The sequence below is a fragment of the Pecten maximus genome, unplaced genomic scaffold, assembly GCF_902652985.1.
Source record: "Pecten maximus unplaced genomic scaffold, xPecMax1.1, whole genome shotgun sequence".
NCBI lineage: Eukaryota > Metazoa > Mollusca > Bivalvia > Pectinida > Pectinidae > Pecten > Pecten maximus.
In genome coordinates, this window is record NW_022979437.1 from 1 (window position 1) to 22,693 (window position 22,693).

The 22,693-nt window shown below is 32.5% G+C and overlaps 1 protein-coding gene across 1 annotated transcript; it reads right to left on the reverse strand.

Annotated features, from left to right (window-relative positions):
* Nucleotides 1-15,129: 15,129 nt before the first annotated feature.
* Nucleotides 15,130-21,476, reverse strand: LOC117318641 (beta-1,3-glucan-binding protein-like). Its single transcript, XM_033873604.1, has 4 exons — nucleotides 21,379-21,476; nucleotides 17,769-17,837; nucleotides 17,422-17,548; nucleotides 15,130-15,340 (listed from the first exon to the last, which is right to left on the reverse strand). The coding sequence occupies exons 2-4, from the start codon at nucleotides 17,792-17,794 to the stop codon at nucleotides 15,146-15,148; spliced, it is 348 nt and encodes a 115-aa protein (XP_033729495.1). The 5' UTR covers nucleotides 17,795-17,837; nucleotides 21,379-21,476; the 3' UTR covers nucleotides 15,130-15,145.
* Between the last annotated feature and the right edge of the window lie 1,217 nt (nucleotides 21,477-22,693).

Below are 22,693 nucleotides of genomic sequence, written 5' to 3' on the forward strand. Positions count from 1 at the left end.
TGAGAGACAGTTTATAAAACACATGACCTGACGGACGGTTTATAAAACAAATGATCTGACAGACAGTTTATAAAACACATGATCTGACAGACAGTTTATAAAACACATGATCTGAGAGACAGTTTATAAAACACATGATCTGACCGACAGTTTATAAAACACATGTTTGAGGGTCAGTTTATAAAACACATGATCTGAGAGACAGTTTATAAAACACATGATCTGACAGACAGTTTATAAAACACATGATCTGACAGACAGTTTATAAAACACATGTTTGAGAGTCAGTTTATAAAACACATGATCTGACAGACAATTTATAAAACACATGATCTGACAGACTGTTTATAAAACGCATGATCTGACAGACAGTTTATAAAACACATGATCTGACAGACTGTTTATAAAACACATGATCTGACGGACAGTTTATAAAACACATGATCTGACCGACAGTTTATAAAACACATGATCTGACAGACATTTTATAAAACACATGATCTGACAGACTGTTTATAAAACACATGATCTGACGGACAGTTTATAAAACACATGATCTGACGGACAGTTTATAAAACACATGATCCCACAGACTGTTTATAAAACACATGATCTGACGGACAGTTTATAAAACACATGATCTGACAGACAGTTTATAAAACACATGATCTGACAGACTGTTTATAAAACACATGATCTGACAGAGTTTATAAAACACATGATCTGACGGACAGTTTATAAAACACATGATCTGACGGACAGTTTATAAAACACATGATCTGACCGACAATTTATACAACACTTATCTGACAGAAAGTTTATAAAACACATGATCTAACAGACAGTTTATAAAACACATGATCTGACAGACAGTTTATAAAACACATGATCTGACAGAGTTTATAAAACACATGATCTGACGGACAGTTTATACAACACATGATCTGACAGACAGTTTATAAAACACATGATCTGACAGACAATTTATAAAACACATGATTTGACAGACAGTTTATAAAACACATGATCTGACAGACGGTTTATAAAACACATGATCTGACAGACTGTTTATAAAACACATGATCTGACCGACAGTTTATAAAACACATGATCTGACGGACAGTTTATAAAACACATGATCTGACAGACATTTTATAAAACACATGATCTGACAGACTGTTTATAAAACACATGATCTGACAGACATTTTATAAAACACATGATCTGACAGACTGTTTATAAAACACATGATCTGACGGACAGTTTATAAAACACATGATCTGACGGACAGTTTATAAAACACATGATCTGACAGACTGTTTATAAAACACATGATCTGACGGACAGTTTATAAAACACATGATCCCACAGACTGTTTATAAAACACATGATCTGACGGACAGTTTATAAAACACATGATCTGACAGACTGTTTATAAAACACATGATCTGACGGACAGTTTATAAAACACATGATCTGACAGAGTTTATAAAACACATGATCTGACAGAGTTTATAAAACACATGATCTGACGGACTGTTTATAAAACACATGATCTGACAGACAGTTTATAAAACACATGATCTGACAGACAGTTTATAAAACACATGATCCCACAGACAGTTTATAAAACACATGATCTGACAGAGTTTATAAAACACATGATCTGACAGACAGTTTATAAAACACATGATCTGACCGACAGTTTATAAAACACATGATCTGACCGACAGTTTATAAAACACATGTTTGAGAGACAGTTTATAAAACACATGATCTGACAGACAGTTTATAAAACACATGATCTGACAGACAGTTTATAAAACACATGATCTCACAGACAGTTTATAAAACACATGATCTGACGGACTGTTTATAAAACACATGATCTGACAGACAATTTATAAAACACATGATCTGACAGACAGTTTATAAAACACATGATCTGACAGACAGTTTATAAAACACATGATCCCACAGACAGTTTATAAAACACATGATCTGACAGAGTTTATAAAACACATGATCTGACAGACAGTTTATAAAACACATGATCTGACCGACAGTTTATAAAACACATGATCTGACCGACAGTTTATAAAACACATGATCTGACCGACAGTTTATAAAACACATGATCTGACCGACAGTTTATAAAACACATGTTTGAGAGTCAGTTTATAAAACACATGATCTGAGAGACAGTTTATAAAACACATGATCTCACAGACAGTTTATAAAACACATGATCTGACGGACTGTTTATAAAACACATGATCTGACAGACAATTTATAAAACACATGATCTGACAGACAGTTTATAAAACACATGATCTGACAGACAGTTTATAAAACACATGATCCCACAGACAGTTTATAAAACACATGATCTGACCGACAGTTTATAAAACACATGATCTTACAGACAGTTTATAAAACACATGATCTGACCGACAGTTTATAAAACACATGTTTGAGAGTCAGTTTATAAAACACATGATCTGAGAGACAGTTTATAAAACACATGATCTGACAGACAGTTTATAAAACACATGATCTGACAGACAGTTTATAAAACACATGATCTTACAGACAGTTTATAAAACACATGATCTGACGGACTGTTTATAAAACACATGATCTGACAGACAGTTTATAAAACACATGATCTTACAGACAGTTTATAAAACACATGATCTGACAGACATTTTATAAAACACATGATCTGACAGACTGTTTATAAAACACATGATCTGACAGACATTTTATAAAACACATGATCTGACAGACTGTTTATAAAACACATGATCTGACGGACAGTTTATAAAACACATGATCTGACGGACAGTTTATAAAACACATGATCTGACAGACTGTTTATAAAACACATGATCTGACGGACAGTTTATAAAACACATGATCCCACAGACTGTTTATAAAACACATGATCTGACGGACAGTTTATAAAACACATGATCTGACAGACTGTTTATAAAACACATGATCTGACGGACAGTTTATAAAACACATGATCTGACAGAGTTTATAAAACACATGATCTGACAGAGTTTATAAAACACATGATCTGACAGACAGTTTATAAAACACATGATCTGACAGACAGTTTATAAAACACATGATCTGACAGACAATTTATAAAACACATGATCTTACAGACAGTTTATAAAACACATGATCTGACGGACTGTTTATAAAACACATGATCTGACAGACAGTTTATAAAACACATGATCTGACAGACAGTTTATAAAACACATGATCCCACAGACAGTTTATAAAACACATGATCTGACAGAGTTTATAAAACACATGATCTGACAGACAGTTTATAAAACACATGATCTGACCGACAGTTTATAAAACACATGATCTGACCGACAGTTTATAAAACACATGTTTGAGAGTCAGTTTATAAAACACATGATCTGAGAGACAGTTTATAAAACACATGATCTGACAGACAGTTTATAAAACACATGATCTGACAGACAGTTTATAAAACACATGATCTTACAGACAGTTTATAAAACACATGATCTGACGGACTGTTTATAAAACACATGATCTGACAGACAATTTATAAAACACATGATCTGACAGACAGTTTATAAAACACATGATCTGACAGACAGTTTATAAAACACATGATCCCACAGACAGTTTATAAAACACATGATCTGACAGAGTTTATAAAACACATGATCTGACAGACAGTTTATAAAACACATGATCTGACCGACAGTTTATAAAACACATGATCTGACCGACAGTTTATAAAACACATGATCTGACCGACAGTTTATAAAACACATGATCTGACCGACAGTTTATAAAACACATGTTTGAGAGTCAGTTTATAAAACACATGATCTGAGAGACAGTTTATAAAACACATGATCTGACAGACAGTTTATAAAACACATGATCTGACAGACAGTTTATAAAACACATGATCTTACAGACAGTTTATAAAACACATGATCTGACGGACTGTTTATAAAACACATGATCTGACAGACAGTTTATAAAACACATGATCTTACAGACAGTTTATAAAACACATGATCTGACAGACAGTTTATAAAACACATGATCTGACAGAGTTTATAAAACACATGATCTGACAGACAGTTTATAAAACACATGATCTGACCGACAGTTTATAAAACACATGATCTGACAGACAGTTTATAACACACATGATCTGACAGACAGTTTATAAAACACATGATCTGACGGACATTTTATAAAACACATGATCTGACAGATAGTTTATAAAACACATGATCCCACAGACAGTTTATAAAACACATGATCTGACGGACTGTTTATAAAACACATGATCTGACAGACAGTTTATAAAACACATGATCTGACGGACAGTTTATAAAACACATGATCTGACAGATAGTTTATAAAACACATGATCCCACAGACAGTTTATAAAACACATGATCTGACGGACAGTTTATAAAACACATGATCTGACAGACAGTTTATAAAACACATGATCTTACAGACAGTTTATAAAACACATGATCTGACAGACTGTTTATAAAACACATGATCTGAGAGACAGTTTATAAAACACATGATCTGAGAGACAGTTTATAAAACACATGATCTGACAGACAGTTTATAAAACACATGATCTGACAGACAGTTTATAAAACACATGATCTGACAGACAGTTTATAAAACACATGATCTGACAGACAGTTTATAAAACACATGATCTGACAGACTGTTTATAAAACACATGATCTGACAGACAGTTTATAAAACACATGATCTGACAGACATTTTATAAAACACATGATCTGACAGACAGTTTATAAAACACATGATCTGACAGACAGTTTATAAAACACATGATCTGACGGACAGTTTATAAAACACATGATCTGACAGACAGTTTATAAAACACATGATCTGACAGACAATTTATAAAACACATGATTTGACAGATAGTTTATAAAACACATGATCTGACAGACTGTTTATAAAACACATGATCTGACAGACTGTTTATAAAACACATGATCCCACAGACATTTTATAAAACACATGATCTGACGGACAATTTATAAAACACATGATCTGACAGACAGTTTATAAAACACATGATCTGACAGAGTTTATAAAACACATGATCTGACGGACAATTTATAAAACACATGATCTGACAGACAGTTTATAAAACACATGATCTGACAGAGTTTATAAAACACATGATCTGACGGACAGTTTATACAACACATGATCTGACAGACAGTTTATAAAACACATGATCTGACAGACAATTTATAAAACACATGATTTGACAGACAGTTTATAAAACACATGATCTGACAGACGGTTTATAAAACACATGATTTGACAGATAGTTTATAAAACACATGATCTGACCGACGGTTTATAAAACACATGATCTGGCAGAACACCCATGATCTATGACAGTGGCGAACACAACTTTCGAACTGTTGAATATCTCCTTACTTTTATCAGAATTTGTAGACGTCAGTCTGACAGTGAAATCTTATTTTTCAAGAATATTACATAAACTCTCCGCTAATCTGCGACTAAAATCCACATTGTTATATTTTTTCAAGAGCTATGAACATCCCAACAATTAGGCTGCATCACGTATACAGTCACCGGGGTTCGGTTTTAGATTTTGAGTAACATATGACATCTGTGAATAACAAGACTAAAAAAAAAAGTCAGCTAATGAATCATAAAATCGAGGTTTTAGAGTATATATATATATTACTGTATTTTCAGTATTGTGGTTTTTCACTGTTATCGTCTTGTAGGCTTGCTGCTATTTTTTAAACCGAGCCCCTGTGTCTTGAGTGACCAAATCGCAAACACACTATCAGATTATAAACACTGTGCATTTTGGATTTAACCTCGTGTAGATGAAGTGAATCTCGTGTAAATGAAATGAATCTCGTGTAAATGAACAGTTTGTATACTTATAAACATATAACTGCCACATTTGTATACTTATAAACATATCACAGTCATATTTGTATACTTATAAACATATAACAGTCATATTTGTATACTTATAAACATATAACAGTCACATTGGTATACTTATAAACATATAACTCCCACATTTGTATACTTATAAACATATAACAGTTACATTTGTATACTTATAAACATAAAAGAGCCGCATTTGTATACTTATAAACATATAACAGTCACATTTGTATACTTATAAACATATAACTCCCACATTTGTATACTTATAAACATATAACAGTTACATTTGTATACTTATAAACATATAACAGTCATATTTGTATACTTATAAACATATAACAGTCACATTTGTATACTTATAAACATATAACTCCCACATTTGTCTCTTATAAACATATAACAGTCACATTTGTATACTTATAAACATATAACAGTCACATTTGTATACTTATAAACATATCACAGTCACATTTGTATACTTATAAACATATAACAGTCACATTTGTATACTTATAAACATATAACAGTCATATTTGTATACTTATAAACATATAACAGTCACATTTGTATACTTATAAACATATAACAGTCACATTTGTATACTTATAAACATATAACAGTCACATTTGTATACTTATAAACATATCACAGTCACATTTGTATACTTATAAACATATAACAGTCACATTTGTATACTTATAAACATATAACAGTCACATTTGTATACTTATAAACATATAACAGTCACATTTGTATACTTATAAACATATAACAGTTACATTTGTATACTTATAAACATATAACAGTTACATTTGTATACTTATAAACATATAACAGTCACATTTGTATACTTATAAACATATAACAGTCACATTTGTATACTTATAAACATATCACAGTCACATTTGTCTTTTATAAACATATAACAGTCACATTTGTATACTTATAAACATAATTTTATAACAGTCACATGTGTATACTTATAATCATAAAAGAGCCGCATTTGTATACTTACTGATAGGATACAACCATTCGGTTGCCACCAGACAACAGGTCGGAAAAACAAAATGGCTGACAGATCGTCATCTTGAATTTTGACAGTCGAAGTTTGGTATCGCTATTTCTTCAAAACGTATGGTAGGGATGTCTCACACTTCACATGTATATTTCCATATATACTTAGTTGTGGCATTTAATTTTGAACCTGATTTGGATATCAAAATTGCTAAGGGAGCACACCACAGAAAGACTTGGTGGCCATTGGTGTGTGTTTTTGTTTGTTTTGTTTTTGTTAAGCAAATAACTCCTGTATTATGATATGCATAAAAAATGAAAAAAAAATAAATGAACACTATAATTGGTATATTCAGTATAAAGTAGTACATACAGGCTTAACATTTGTTAAACTTGAAATAAGTAAATTGGTTCCAGATTTTAAATTTTCGGATTTTCCGAAAGTGTGTTTACACAGGAAATTTAGTTTTGCCTACAGCAAAAATGGAGGCGTATAATCAAGGTAATATTGAGAACTTGATGTGCCCATTTAATTATGAGGCCGATCGGGAAAACAAAATAACTGACAGGGCATCCATATTTGATATTGACAATTGAAGTCTGTTATCTCTATTTCCTTCTTTGTGGAAGAATATTTTGCATTCTTCTAACACAAAATGTATGTAGCTTCCAGTTGGTCCGTAGCTGTGCCCATCTAATTCTTAGTCGGATCATCTGGAATTCAAAGTGGCAGACCGGCGGCCATTTTGAATTTTGAGAGCCGAAATTTGTTATTGATACATGTCAAAAAGTTCTTTTCAGATATTTCTAAGACTTTATATGTAGGTTTTGCATGCTACTAAATGATTGGAGGAAGAGCGGAAATAATGCCAATGTAGAGAAGTAATCAGGCTTTTTATAGGACCAATACAGATTATTCAATGCTTGCCGTCAAGATCCCTCTGAGATATCTTGTTTATTTTGTCTGATTACACTGTTTATACGTTTTTAATGATTCAATTATTTTCTAAAAACTTTTAGGTTCGAATGTGTTTTGCTTGATCAGATTAATATAAAAAACAATAGGAAATTCATAAATGGGAAAAGGGTGTCGTAGACTGACGTAGGTGTCGTAGACAGGTAGACTGAATTCTCACGATAGCTATTAAAATGTCTCTTACACCTAATATTGCTCTGAAGCTAATATTTCCACGACGACGGGCCAAAGTAACCAGGAAGATTCATGATATAGTATCGTCAATAGTAAATATTTCTTGAGAGTGGCCAATATTTTGTACATTTTTTTATTGAAGAGCTCATGTGAAGTAAAATTAAAGATACTGAAGACACTCTTAATATTCTATTTATTTAACTGCATGCAAATGCCTGAAAAGACAATTGATTTTACTACTGTTGTATCAGTATTGGGATATATATATATATAACTACTGTTTTTAAGCATTGGGCTATATATATATATAAGTACTGAAATTGCAGTATTAGGCTGTATATATATATCTACTACTGTAGTTCTAGTTCCGGGGTGTATATATATATATATATATATATATATATATATAAGGGTCAAAGAAGTAATATGAACAGTATAATCCAGATAACACTGGATCCTCACATAAATGTATGGAGGATACGAATTACTTGTAATGATTATATGGGGCAAAGAAGTAATTCAAACAGTGTGGACAATGAGGCTTGTTAAATTTTCGAGGCAATCCGCCCCTTTATCAAAACACAAAAAATACAAATACAATCACATAATATATATAAGAAGTACTGGAAATACAAAAAAATACAATAAGAATAATGTTTTAGTAACTTGAGAAACAACAATGAACCCTTCGGCAAACGTGGGCCGAAGGCGGATACTAGCGTGACTGTATCATGTTCAACACTAGAACGCTATGCGACCAACGGCAGAGATATTTTGATGTGCGGGGGAATCCAGTACTTATATATATTATGTGATTGTATTTGTATTTTTTGTGTTTTGATAAAGGGGCGGATTGCCTCGAAAATTTAACAAGCCTCATTGTCCACACTGTTTGAATTACTTCTTTGCCCCATATATATATATATATATATAGAATAAAGTTGAAATGTCCATGTGACGGTAAATAATAATAAAATAAAAAGCCAAACACAGATCTGCTGTCTCCCTAGTACTTTCGCGGCTACATTCTGCCGCTCTTCAGGGGATTATATATATATAACTACTGTTGTTTCAGTCCTGGGGTGTATATATATAGCTACTGTTGTTTCAGGCCTGGGGTGTATATATATACTAGTAACTACTGTTGTTTCATGCCTGGGGTATATATATATATATATATATGTATATCCTATTATTGTTGATGTACAGTATATATATATTTAACTACTGTTGTTTCATGTCTGGGGTATATATATATATTTAACTACTGTTGTTTCAGTCCTGGCTTGTATACATATTTAACTACTGTTGTTTCAGGCCTGGGATATATATATATATATATATATAGCTACTGTTGTTTCAGTACTGGGATGTATATATATCTAACTACTGTTGTTTCAGTACTGGGATGTATATATATATAACTACTGTTGTTTCAGTACTGGGGTGTATATATATAACTACAGTTGTTTCAGTACTGGGGTGTATATACATATGTATATAACTACTGTTGTTTCAGTCCTCGGATGTATATATATCTAACTACTGTTGTTTCTGTACTGGGATATATATATATAACTACTGTTGTTTCAGTACTGGGGTGTATATATATAACTACTGTTGTTTCAGTACTGGGGTGTATATATATAACTACTGTTGTTTCAGTACTGGGGTGTATATATATAACTACTGTTGTTTCAGGCCTGGGATGTATATATATATATAACTACTGTTGTTTCAGTACTGGGATGTATATATATATATATAACTACTGTTGTTTCAGTACTGGGGTGTTTAGAGGTGTATCTGATGACTGTACCAGAGAAGTTGGAGTGTACTTCATAATTATCTCAGTTATAAAACGTTTTTAATCCACGGCAATACATCGATCAATTCTTGTCCACGTAAAGTTTGTATAAACTTCATTGTTTGGGGTTATTTATATGTATTTGTATAGTATAATGTATGTTTCCCGGCAAGCTGCATGCGAAACCCTCAATGTTAAGGTGTGTGTAAGCGGAAACATGGCGAAGAAATCATGTAAATCAGTTTCCTGTCTGGTATAACCGGTGGAAACCTGTACCAGAATATTGATATGTACTACAATAACACGTCCGTGAATTCCCATCGGCTGACGTAGTTTGTATTAAAATAATAGAACAGTCTGCGGTGTTGTTTCTACTCAATTAATTGCTTTGATATCTAGATAATGGTGGGCTACTCTGCTGAAACACACTTTTCAGGAAATGATTACAATAGTTTACAAATATCGGATCTATCATGTGAGCCTTTAGATTTAATAAAACCCATATTTCATGGCGATGAGTGCAAGTATGAGAATAAAAGTAAAAACTATCACGACTCTAAGTTATCTCCCCAATAGTTCGAATTGCGCCAATAGATGACGCTGACGTCGGCCGCCATTGAATCTGTGACTTCTCATCTGCCAGTATATGACGTTCAGTAAATCGTTTGTTTATATTGACGATATCCTTTAACAAGTGTAGAACTAGTTGACTCGGTATACATTCACCATGTTTCTATCTCCCTTAGGTTGATACAATCAAAGGGTCTCAATACAACAATAACACGATTATGTTCTATGACAACGAGAAAACATGTTAAATATCATTCACAATTGATCGCAGCGATGGGCTACGAAATGCATGTTGATAGAGATAAATAATGAGGAACACTTTTGTATTTTACACAAATTGAATTATTTACACACTATTTCTAGTAATAGTAAAGGTACAAATTCACAAAAAATTAATAAAAAAAAGTATGAGGGGCACTTAATACAGCAGATATGCTCAACTCAAAACCAAGATTACCAAGAGCCGCGCAAGCAGTCAAAATGTCATCAATGTTTTTGACAAAATTGACAGGCACATTGATGTTGAAAATCCTAAACCCTCAACATGGTTACCCACTTACGGTCCTTTGTGAGCGGAGCGCAGCCATGGCGGAGAGAAAGGAGCTAAGGGAAGGAAACTAGTCTGAGATAAGCGATATTGGGTAAAACATGCTGATTTTTTCATTGGTTAATCCAGTGGTACCAGTCTAACCTGCGTTCCGTTTTTATATTAACTTGACATTTTTTGTATTTCTTCAGTAAATAGTGATGAAGTCTTGTCATTTGCACTTTGGAAGTATTCATTTTTTCGCGAAAGAATTAATGTTTTGTTTTTAATTAACGACGAGAACTTACTCTTTTCATCATTTGTTCATTAACAGTTATGTAAATGTGACCAACATCATCGAGTAAGTCGTCAGAGGAGAAGTTAGAGGTTACACGGTACCTATCATAAATGTCTCGCCCTGTCAACCTTTAACATTGTTGGAGTACTGAGTGAAGGTGACAAAGACATTTAGTGTTAATCCTGTGTATAGGAGAGAATATGTATCTGTTGATACCTAATCATGAAACATGTGTAGTCGAACAATTGACACAACATACTGATATTGTCTGGGTTGATGTATCATTTGTTGTTATGCTACCCATCACTCTTTAAGCATGGTCCTTGATATCTTCATCACACCACTGTGTACCCTTGGTTTTAACCTCAGGCGCTGCAACTGTTCGGCATAAGTATGAAATATACTTTGGTGTTGATCATCGTCTTGTAGTGGCGAAGGCTTTGCATGCGTTTCTTCATCTTTGTCGTCATGATGATCCGTAGTATCGATACAGGAAGCCTTGCTGAAATACATAAAACTGAATGAAAACCTTAATTAAAAAAAATAAGAAATGCAATTGACCGGATTCGGGTATCAAATATTTCTAATTCAGGAAGCATTATCAACATAATACGTTTTAATTGATAAAATACCAAATTTAAATCTGTTATAATATCAGTTTAAATAAGCACGGCTGATTTTACGCCCTAGAATTGGCGATATCATTGATCAATTTGCCTCTTTGAATTTTTCGTTTTCACATCTGAACCTGGAGGTTATCCAGCAGCTTTGCTTTCAGAATCCTTCTTCCCTTCTTCACTTCTTTCTCAGAGCCACAAAAGAAAACAGATTTAATCTACCATTACATTTATTTTTAATGCACATTATTTGCAAGGATTTCTTTAAAATGCTTTCATTTTCATTAATAATTACATAATTCTTTAACCAGGGCAACCAATTACAATTTTCAAAAATCTAAGCAACCAATTTATAAGTTATAATCGGTCAACAGTTTATTTCATGCCACTTAGGACAAAAGTCAAAAATGTTTCTCGACATGTTGGGGTCAGCGTAATGAACTGTTATGGAAAGTAGTATTTAATGATTCTAAAACAGTATATTTACCATTGTATGGCACTGCCACTATATAACCCTACCAATTCAGTTGCGAGTTCACCAGCTTATGAACTGCCAACTGAAATTTGAATTTGAAAATTTAAAAAAAAAATCGCACGACAAATAAAAAATCGCAGATGGTAAATATAAGCATTGAACGGCTTTCAGTTGGCATTCATAGTCAATATGAATGCCAACTGAAAGCCGTTGAATGCTTAAATGGACGGGCTCATTTCCTGGCATGGACTAGGAGACACACTCAAGAAACATTTTATATAATCACAAGTGAGATATGCCTGTATTCCTTAATCACTTCCTTGATATCTTATTCATGACGTCACATGACCTCTATTGTTTAACAAAGAGAATTTTATTACATTTTTACCAGTGAAATATCAAAAATTATTCATTCTATAAAAGTGATATTTTTCACTAGTGAAAAATATCACTTTTGCTGATTTAACCAATCAAATTAATGATTAGAAAATACCAAAATAATTGACCAATCAGAAAGCCCGACATATATGTCAGCACCTGGACAGGGGAAACTACTTTTTTTTGTATGCAAACTTTCGCTGTAGGCCTAGTTAGCAGACGGGGTAGGTTTTTCGTTGATAAAAAATGTAATAAACAGAATATCTAACAGTGTCTTCAGTAATACCAAATATATTTCACTCGTGTGGCTAATATTTTGATATTTTTCACGAGTGCGCATAGATATCCTCTATATCATTTTAGGAGCAGAATGCTTGATATATTCATTTGTAATTTTATTCCCAGCACATGCTTTATTAGATTTTACTTCTTCCCTAATTATAACATCGTTTATTAGATATATAGTGATAACCACCTAAGTCAACTAGATCATGTTCATTTCCATCATCATTGCCTGCTGCATTGCAGTCGTTAAAATAGTTAAAAACGGTATCCAATGAAATCTGTGTTTTCCTTTTTCATTTAATCCTTTGGATTGCTACTTTTCATATTATCAAATTTGAACTTCCTACGGCGCCCGGTGGCATATATACAGTTATTTATAGTTTTTCTGTATGATTTTTCAGTCGTTTTATATTTGTTTAAAAATGATCAGTTCTTTGACGTTTGCATTGGTTATTATGCCGCCGATAATTCTTTTAAGCTAAAACACATGGTCTATTAAACCAGTGTTTTGTCCTTTAATCTTTATTAAAATTACAGTTAGAATTAATTTTCTGTGTTCCTAGTGTGGACTTTGCAGCATTTATCAGAACCTCGTTACAGTCTGTTAATAACCTATTTACATCTAAATTATAACCTTCTCCAGTTTCCTCATTATTCCTTTTGATGTTTTCTATATGCAAAACATCAATAATATCGAAGAATTTTTCGAGTTTTCATACAATCTCACTTATTGATACATTCAGTACAATAAGGATTACACTCATTTAAATGGTCATCTACATGTACATTTGCATTAATGGTAAATGCAAGTGGACAATGAGCATCCGAATATAATGAACTAAAATCTAACACTTTAAAATCGTCAATGTGTTTAAACAAACCTGACGAACATATGACATACGTTAGTATTAATAGCAAAATTCCATATTTATAAAAAAAAAAAAAAAAAAATTGTCTCCCCTGTATTAATGGATTCATAAAAGAACTAGATTTGTATCTAAAAACAGAGGAAGTAATTTACAAAAACAACATGGAGTATGATAGTTTTGTGAAAAAATGGTCTATATAAGTGAATAATTTTTCAGATCTTCTTCACACATATCATAACATGTACTTAAAAGTAAGTCAAAAGTTTTTCTTTTTTTATACCTTTAAACACAATATATTAAAATGAGAGAAAGCGTGAGTGGAAGGTTATTTGTTTGTTTGTCTCTGTATTCCAAAAAAAAAAAAACAATCCTTTTTTTTTCTATTCATCACTTAATACGTATTGTACATCTTACTGCTGTAATGATATGTCTGTATTATTATACCATGTAATATAATGTACCTGTATGTATACTATATGTAAAAGGATGAAAAAAAAAGATTTCAAAACTGAAAACATATGACATAGTCAACAACACTGGAGTTTTTACATGTAAATTTTCCAGCATTTTTGTCACTGCCAGCTCGACCATTACATATAAACAAATCTTTGTATACACGAATTCAGCAGACGGTTTCAAAACTTAGCTTTTTTGTCATCTTTACTACTTCTAAATTTGGCTGTCTTATTTCTATAAACATATCGGCATCAACATTATCATTGAGTATATAATTAGTCAAATCGTCTCTTTCTTCTATTTAACCGGTATTTATAAAGTCCGGACAGTTTGCTGTTCTCGCATTAAAATCTCCAACAAGATATACACACGTACAATTACTTGAAAACGATCAGTAAACCACTAGTATAGTCATATGTAGTTTTATCAACTTTAAACCAACTGATATATTTGCTTTTATAAATATATTAACAGTTTCTCAGGAATGGTCGCCATGTTCTTCCCAGTTCCACTCTTTTTCTTCTATTCTATTTTTTATCGTTTTGTATTCTTTCCTTATATTCTTATATCCCATGTTAGTGGACAATCTCCGGTGTTGACAGCTTGAAACAAAAATAAGTAAACTTTACATTATGTAATTCTTGTTTTATTCACTAAACACAAACAATATATTTTATATCTGTTATTACTGATGGGGTATCACTTCTATGTAATCAATAACCATCGCCGCGTCCTCTCCCTGCCAGGTGGCGCTCCAATCCGCTCGATGTTCCCAGAAGTCCTTTTTCGGGTTACTTGAATGGCCCCAGGGCCTGGGAATATCATAATCTCCGTCGGCAAAGAAATCTCCTCCGACAGCCACGCTGAGAATCAGTTTGTACTGTAATATATGACATGTATATAGAAAACATTATTTTAATAGGAAGGAGTCATTAATGAAAAATAGCATGCCCGTGCTGGGACTCGAACTAGCGACCTTCCGCTCTGGAGGCAAACATCCTACCACTAGGCTAAAGGGAAATTCTCTCTGCGCTAGTTAGGCGACCTTATACCCTCTACTTTTACATTATAACCATGTCTTATATAACGTCTGTCTTACATTATAACCATGTCGTATATAACTATTATATCATGTCTGTCTTACATTATAACCATGTCGTATATAACTATTATATCATGTCTGTCTTACATTATAACCATGTCGTATATAACTATCATATCATGTCTGTCTTACATTATAACCATGTCGTATATAACTATTATATCATGTCTGTCTTACATTATAACCGTGTCGTATATAACTATTATATCATGTCTGTCTTACATTATAACCGTGTCGTATATAACTATTATATCATGTCTGTCTTACATTATAACCATGTCGTATATAACTATTATATCATGTCTGTCTTACATTATAACCGTGTCGTATATAACTATTATATCATGTCTGTCTTACATTATAACCATGTCGTATATAACTATTATATCATGTCTGTCTTACATTATAACCATGTCGTAACTATTATATCATGTCTGTCTTACATTATAACCATGTCGTATATAACTATTATATCATGTCTGTCTTACATTATAACCATGTCGTAACTATTATATCATGTCTGTCTTACATTATAACCGTGTCGTATATAACTATTATATCATGTCTGTCTTACATTATAACCGTGTCGTATATAACTATTATATCATGTCTGTCTTACATTATAACCGTGTCGTATATAACTATTATATCATGTCTGTCTTACATTATAACCATGTCGTATATAACTATTATATCATGTCTGTCTTACATTATAACTATGTCGTATATAACTATTATATCATGTCTGTCTTACATTATAACCATGTCGTAACTATTATATCATGTCTGTCTTACATTATAACTATGTCGTATATAACTGTTATATCATGTCTGTCTTACATTATAACCATGTCGTATATAACTATTATATCATGTCTGTCTTACATTATAACCGTGTCGTATATAACTATTATATCATGTCTGTCTTACATTATAACCATGTCGTATATAACTATTATATCATGTCTGTCTTACATTATAACCATGTCGTCACTATTATATCATGTCTGTCTTACATTATAACCTTGTCGTATATAACTATCATATCATGTCTGTCTTACATTATAACCTTGTCGTATATAACTATTATATCATGTCTGTCTTACATTATAACCGTGTCGTAACTATTATATCATGTCTGTCTTACATTATAACCGTGTCGTATATAACTATTATATCATGTCTGTCTTACATTATAACCATGTCGTATATAACTATTATATCATGTCTGTCTTACAATATAACCGTGTCGTATATAACTATTATATCATGTCTGTCTTACATTATAACCATGTCGTAACTATTATATCATGTCTGTCTTACATTATAACCATGTCGTATATAACTATTATATCATGTCTGTCTTACATTATAACCATGTCGTATATAACTATTATATCATGTCTGTCTTACATTATAACCGTGTCGTATATAACTATTATATCATGTCTGTCTTACATTATAACCGTGTCGTAACTATTATATCATGTCTGTCTTACATTATAACCATGTCGTCACTATTATATTATGTCAGTCTTACATTCTATGTTATTAAATCAAGATGTAATGCATACCAACACCAATACAAATCTAAGAAACATGACGCCACGATTTAATAAAGCCGATAACAAGTTATGGTAGTCTCCTTTTGCAACAACAACAACAACAACAACAACAACAACAACAACAACAACAACAACAACAAACAACGTTGTATGCGACAATATGAAACATCGGAATGTAGGAGCCCCGATATCTTGGGCACTGATCTTTTAATATTTTGTTTTTAAATGAAAGTACACCAATTCCTTTCCTGTCGGATGTTAGTATAACTTATGAAAGAGTGACAGAAACAATACCGGTTGATCAAATGGAGCGTTTCTGCCTCCTGCTCCCCAGATGTTCTGTCCGTGGAAACCTCCAAAATCCCAGAAACCGTTCGGAGGCGTGTCCACGCGCAGTATTTCCTGATCATCTACGTACGTACTGGGGAAAAATGATCAGATATATGGACTCATATAGAGGAGAACTAGAAACGGACTCATATATACGAGAAGTAGAAATGTCAAATCGATGAAGGGTTCTTACCATCAGATGATGGGCAAGAAATAACCGACAACCAAAATAATGAATAAACTTTAAAAAAAATATAGAGATATAAGGATACATTTCGAAAATAAGAATGTAAAACAGGTATTTGATTTACATGATATGGTCCGGGGTCCAATCCATAGAGTAAACATGCCAGTCATGCCAGTCCCCAGCTTCCTTCCTCCTTGTGATAAATAAAAACCAAACTGGTAAATATTTTCTTAATGTGTTTAATCTACCAGATTGAACTTTCTGGTTTTTATTTACTTATCGCGTCTTTACATGCCAAAGGTGAATAATTTCCCTTATATTGACGTTTATATAACCGTCCCCTATGTTTTATGTTGAGTAACTTACTTATATTGACGTTTATATAACCGTCCCCTATGTTTTATGTTGAGTAACTTACTTATATTGACGTTTATATAACCGTCCCCTATGTTTTATGTTGAGTAACGTACTTATATTGACGTTTATATACCCCCCCCCCCCTATGTTTTATGTTGAGTAACTTATATTGACGTTTATATAACCGTCCCCTATGTTTTATGTTGAGTAACTTATATTGACGTTTATATAACCGTCCCCTATGTTTTATGTTGAGTAACTTACTTATATTGACGTTTATATACCCCCCCCCCCCCCTATGTTTTATGTTGAGTAACTTATATTGACGTTTATATAACCGTCCCCTATGTTTTATGTTGAGTAACTTACCTATATTGACGTTAATATAACCGTCCCCTATGTTTTATGTTGAGTAACGTACTTATGTTGACGTTTATATAACCGTCCCCTATGTTTTATGTTGAGTAACTTACTTATATTGACGTTTATATAACCATCCCCTATGTTTTATGTTGAGTTACTTACTTATATTGACGTTTATATAACCGTCCCCTATGTTTTATGTTGAGTAACTTACTTATGTTGACGTTTATATAACCGTCCCCTATCTTTTATGTTGAGTAACTTACTTATATTGACGTTTATATAACCGTCCCCTATGTTTTATGTTGAGTAACGTACTTATGTTGACGTTTATATAACCGTCCCCTATGTTTTATGTTGAGTAACTTACTTATATTGACGTTTATATACCCCCCCCCCCCCCCCCCCTATGTTTTATGTTGAGTAACTTATATTGACGTTTATATAACCGTCCCCTATGTTTTATGTTGAGTAACTTACCTATATTGACGTTTATATAACCGTCCCCTATGTTTTATGTTGAGTAACTTACCTATATTGACGTTTATATAACCGTCCCCTATGTTTTATGTTGAGTAACTTACCTATATTGACGTTGATATAACCGTCCCCTATGTTTTATGTTAAGTAACTTACTTATATTGACGTTTATATAACCGTCCCCTATGTTTTATGTTGAGTAACTTACCTATATTGACGTTGATATAACCGTCCCCTATGTTTTATGTTGAGTAACTTACCTATATTGACGTTGATATAACCGTCCCCTATGTTTTATGTTAAGTAACTTACTTATATTGACGTTTATATAACCGTCCCCTATGTTTTATGTTGAGTAACTTACTTATATTGACGTTTATATAACCGTCCCCTATGTTTTATGTTGAGTAACTTACCTATATTGACGTTAATATAATCGTCCCCTATGTTTTATGTTGAGTAACTTACTTATATTGACGTTTATATAACCGTCCCCTATGTTTTATGTTGAGTAACTTACCTATATTGACGTTTATATAATCGTCCCCTATGTTTTATGTTAAGTAACTTACTTATATTGACGTTTATATAACCGTCCCCTATGTTTTATGTTGAGTAACTTACTTATATTGACGTTTATATAACCGTCCCCTATGTTTTATGTTGAGTAACTTACCTATATTGACGTTTATATAACCGTCCCCTATGTTTTATGTTGAGTAACTTACTTATATTGACGTTTATATAACCGTTCCCTATGTTTTATGTTGAGTAACTTACTTATGTTGACGTTTATATAACCGTCCCCTATGTTTTATGTTGAGTAACTTACTTATATTGACGTTTACATAACCGTCCCCTATGTTTTATGTTGAGTAACTTACTTATATTGACGTTTATATAACCGTCCCCTGTTTTATGTTGAGTAACTTACTTATATTGACGTTTATATAACCGTCCCCTATGTTTTATGTTGAGTAACTTACTTATATTGACGTTTATATAACCGTCCCCTATGTTTTATGTTGAGTAACTTACTTATATTGACGTTTATATAACCGTCCCCTATGTTTTATGTCGAGTAACTTACTTATATTGACGTTTATATAACCGTCCCCTATGTTTTATGTTGAGTAACTTACTTATATTGACGTTTATATAACCGTCCCCTATGTTTTATGTTGAGTAACTTACCTATATTGACGTTTATATAATCGTCCCCTATGTTTTATGTTGAGTAACTTACCTATATTGACGTTTATATAATCGTCCCCTATGTTTTATGTTGAGTAACTTACTTATATTGACGTTTATATAACCGTCCCCTATGTTTTATGTTGAGTAACTTACTTATATTGACCTTTATATAACCGTCCCCTATGTTTTATGTTGAGTAACTTACTTATATTGACGTTTTTATAATCGTCCCCTATGTTTTATGTTGAGTAACTTACCTATATTGACGTTTATATAACCGTCCCCTATGTTTTATGTTGAGTAACTTACTTATATTGACGTTGATATAACCGTCCCCTATGTTTTATGTTGAGTAACTTACTTATATTGACGTTTATATAACCGTCCCCTATGTTTTATGTTGAGTAACTTACTGATATTGACGTTTATATAACCGTCCCCTGTTTTATGTTGAGTAACTTACTTATATTGACGTTTATATAACCGTCCCCTATGTTTTATGTTGAGTAACTTACTGATATTGACGTTTATATAACCGTCCCCTATGTTTTATGTTGAGTAACTTACCTATATTGACGTTTATATAACCGTCCCCTATGTTTTATGTTGAGTAACTTACCTATATTGACGTTTATATAACCGTCCCCTGTTTTATGTTGAGTAACTTACCTATATTGACGTTGATATAATCGTCCCCTATGTTTTATGTTGAGTAACTTATATTGACGTTTATATAACTGTCCCCTATGTTTTATGTTGAGTAACTTACCTATATTGACGTTTATATAACCGTCCCCTATGTTTTATGTTGAGTAACTTACTTATATTGATGTTTATATAACCGTCCCCTATGTTTTATGTTGAGTAACTTACCTATATTGACGTTTATATAACCGTCCCCTATGTTTTATGTTGAGTAACTTACCTATATTGACGTTGATATAATCGTCCCCTATGTTTTATGTTGAGTAACTGATATTGACGTTTATATAACTGTCCCCTATGTTTTATGTTGAGTAACTTACCTATATTGACGCTTATATAACCGTCCCCTATGTTTTATGTTGAGTAACTTACTTATATTGATGTTTATATAACCGTCCCCTATGTTTTATGTTGAGTAACTTACCTATATTGACGTTTATATAACCGTCCCCTATGTTTTATGTTGAGTAACTTACTTATATTGACGTTTATATAACCGTCCCCTATGTTTTATGTTGAGTAACTTACCTATATTGACGTTTATATAACCGTCCCCTATGTTTTATGTTGAGTAACTTACCTATATTGACGTTTATATAACCGTCCCCTATGTTTTATGTTGAGTAACTTACCTGTATGTCGTAGTTTTACTTGCCGCATTATGTCGGTAGTCTGGACACCAGTTTAGTTTTGACACCAGTTGGTTGATTCCTTGGTTAACGCCATTGATGATCGCTTTGGTATTTCCTGGAAACAGAGTGTCTTGTCTTGATGTATTCTAACAGACATCGTTCTAAATCTAAATATGATTTTTTGTGATGCTGCATAATTTGTTCACCAGTTTATATTTTTTTTTGCTTTTTTAAATTGATAATCTTAGTTGCAATCTTAGCTGATCACTTTATTTGGATTAAGGAATTTTGTGTTATAGAAATATCGTTTAACGAGTAACAGATAATATGTCTTTATCCCAAAGTCGTAATACCTCTCGATGATCATTATTGATGACGATATACCACTCGATGATCATTATTGATGACGATATACCTCTTGATGATCATTATTGACGACGATATACCTCTCGATCATCATCATTATTGATGACGATATACCTCTCGATCATCATTATTGATGACGATATACCTCTTGATGATCATTCTTGATGACGATATACCTCTCGATCATCATTATTGATGACGGTATACCTCTCGATTATCATTATTGATGACGGTATACCTCTCGATCATCATTATTGATGACGATATACCTCTTGATGATCATTCTTGATGACGATATACCTCTCGATCATCATTATTGATGACGATATACCTCTCGATTATCATTATTGATGACGGTATACCTCTCGATCATCATTATTGATGACGATATACCTCTTGATGATCATTATTGATGACGATATACCTCTCGATCATCATTATTGATGACGATATACCTCTCGATCATCATTATTGATGACGGTATACCTCTCGATCATCATTACTGATGACGATACACCTCTCGATGATCATTATTGATGACGATATACCTCTCGATCATCATTATTGATGACGGTATACCTCTCGATGATCATTATTGATGACGATATACCTCTCGATGATCATTATTGATGACGATATACCTCTCGATGATCATTATTGATGACGATATACCTCTCGATGATCATTATTGATGACGATATACCTCTCGATGATCATTATTGATGACGATATACCTCTTGATGATCATTATTGATGACGATATACCTCTCGATGATCATTATTGATGACGATATACCTCTCGATGATCATTATTGATGACGATATACCTCTCGATGATCATTATTGATGACGATATACCTCTCGATCATCATTATTGATGACGATATACCTCTCGATCATCATTATTGATGACGGTATACCTCTCGATCATCATTACTGATGACGATAA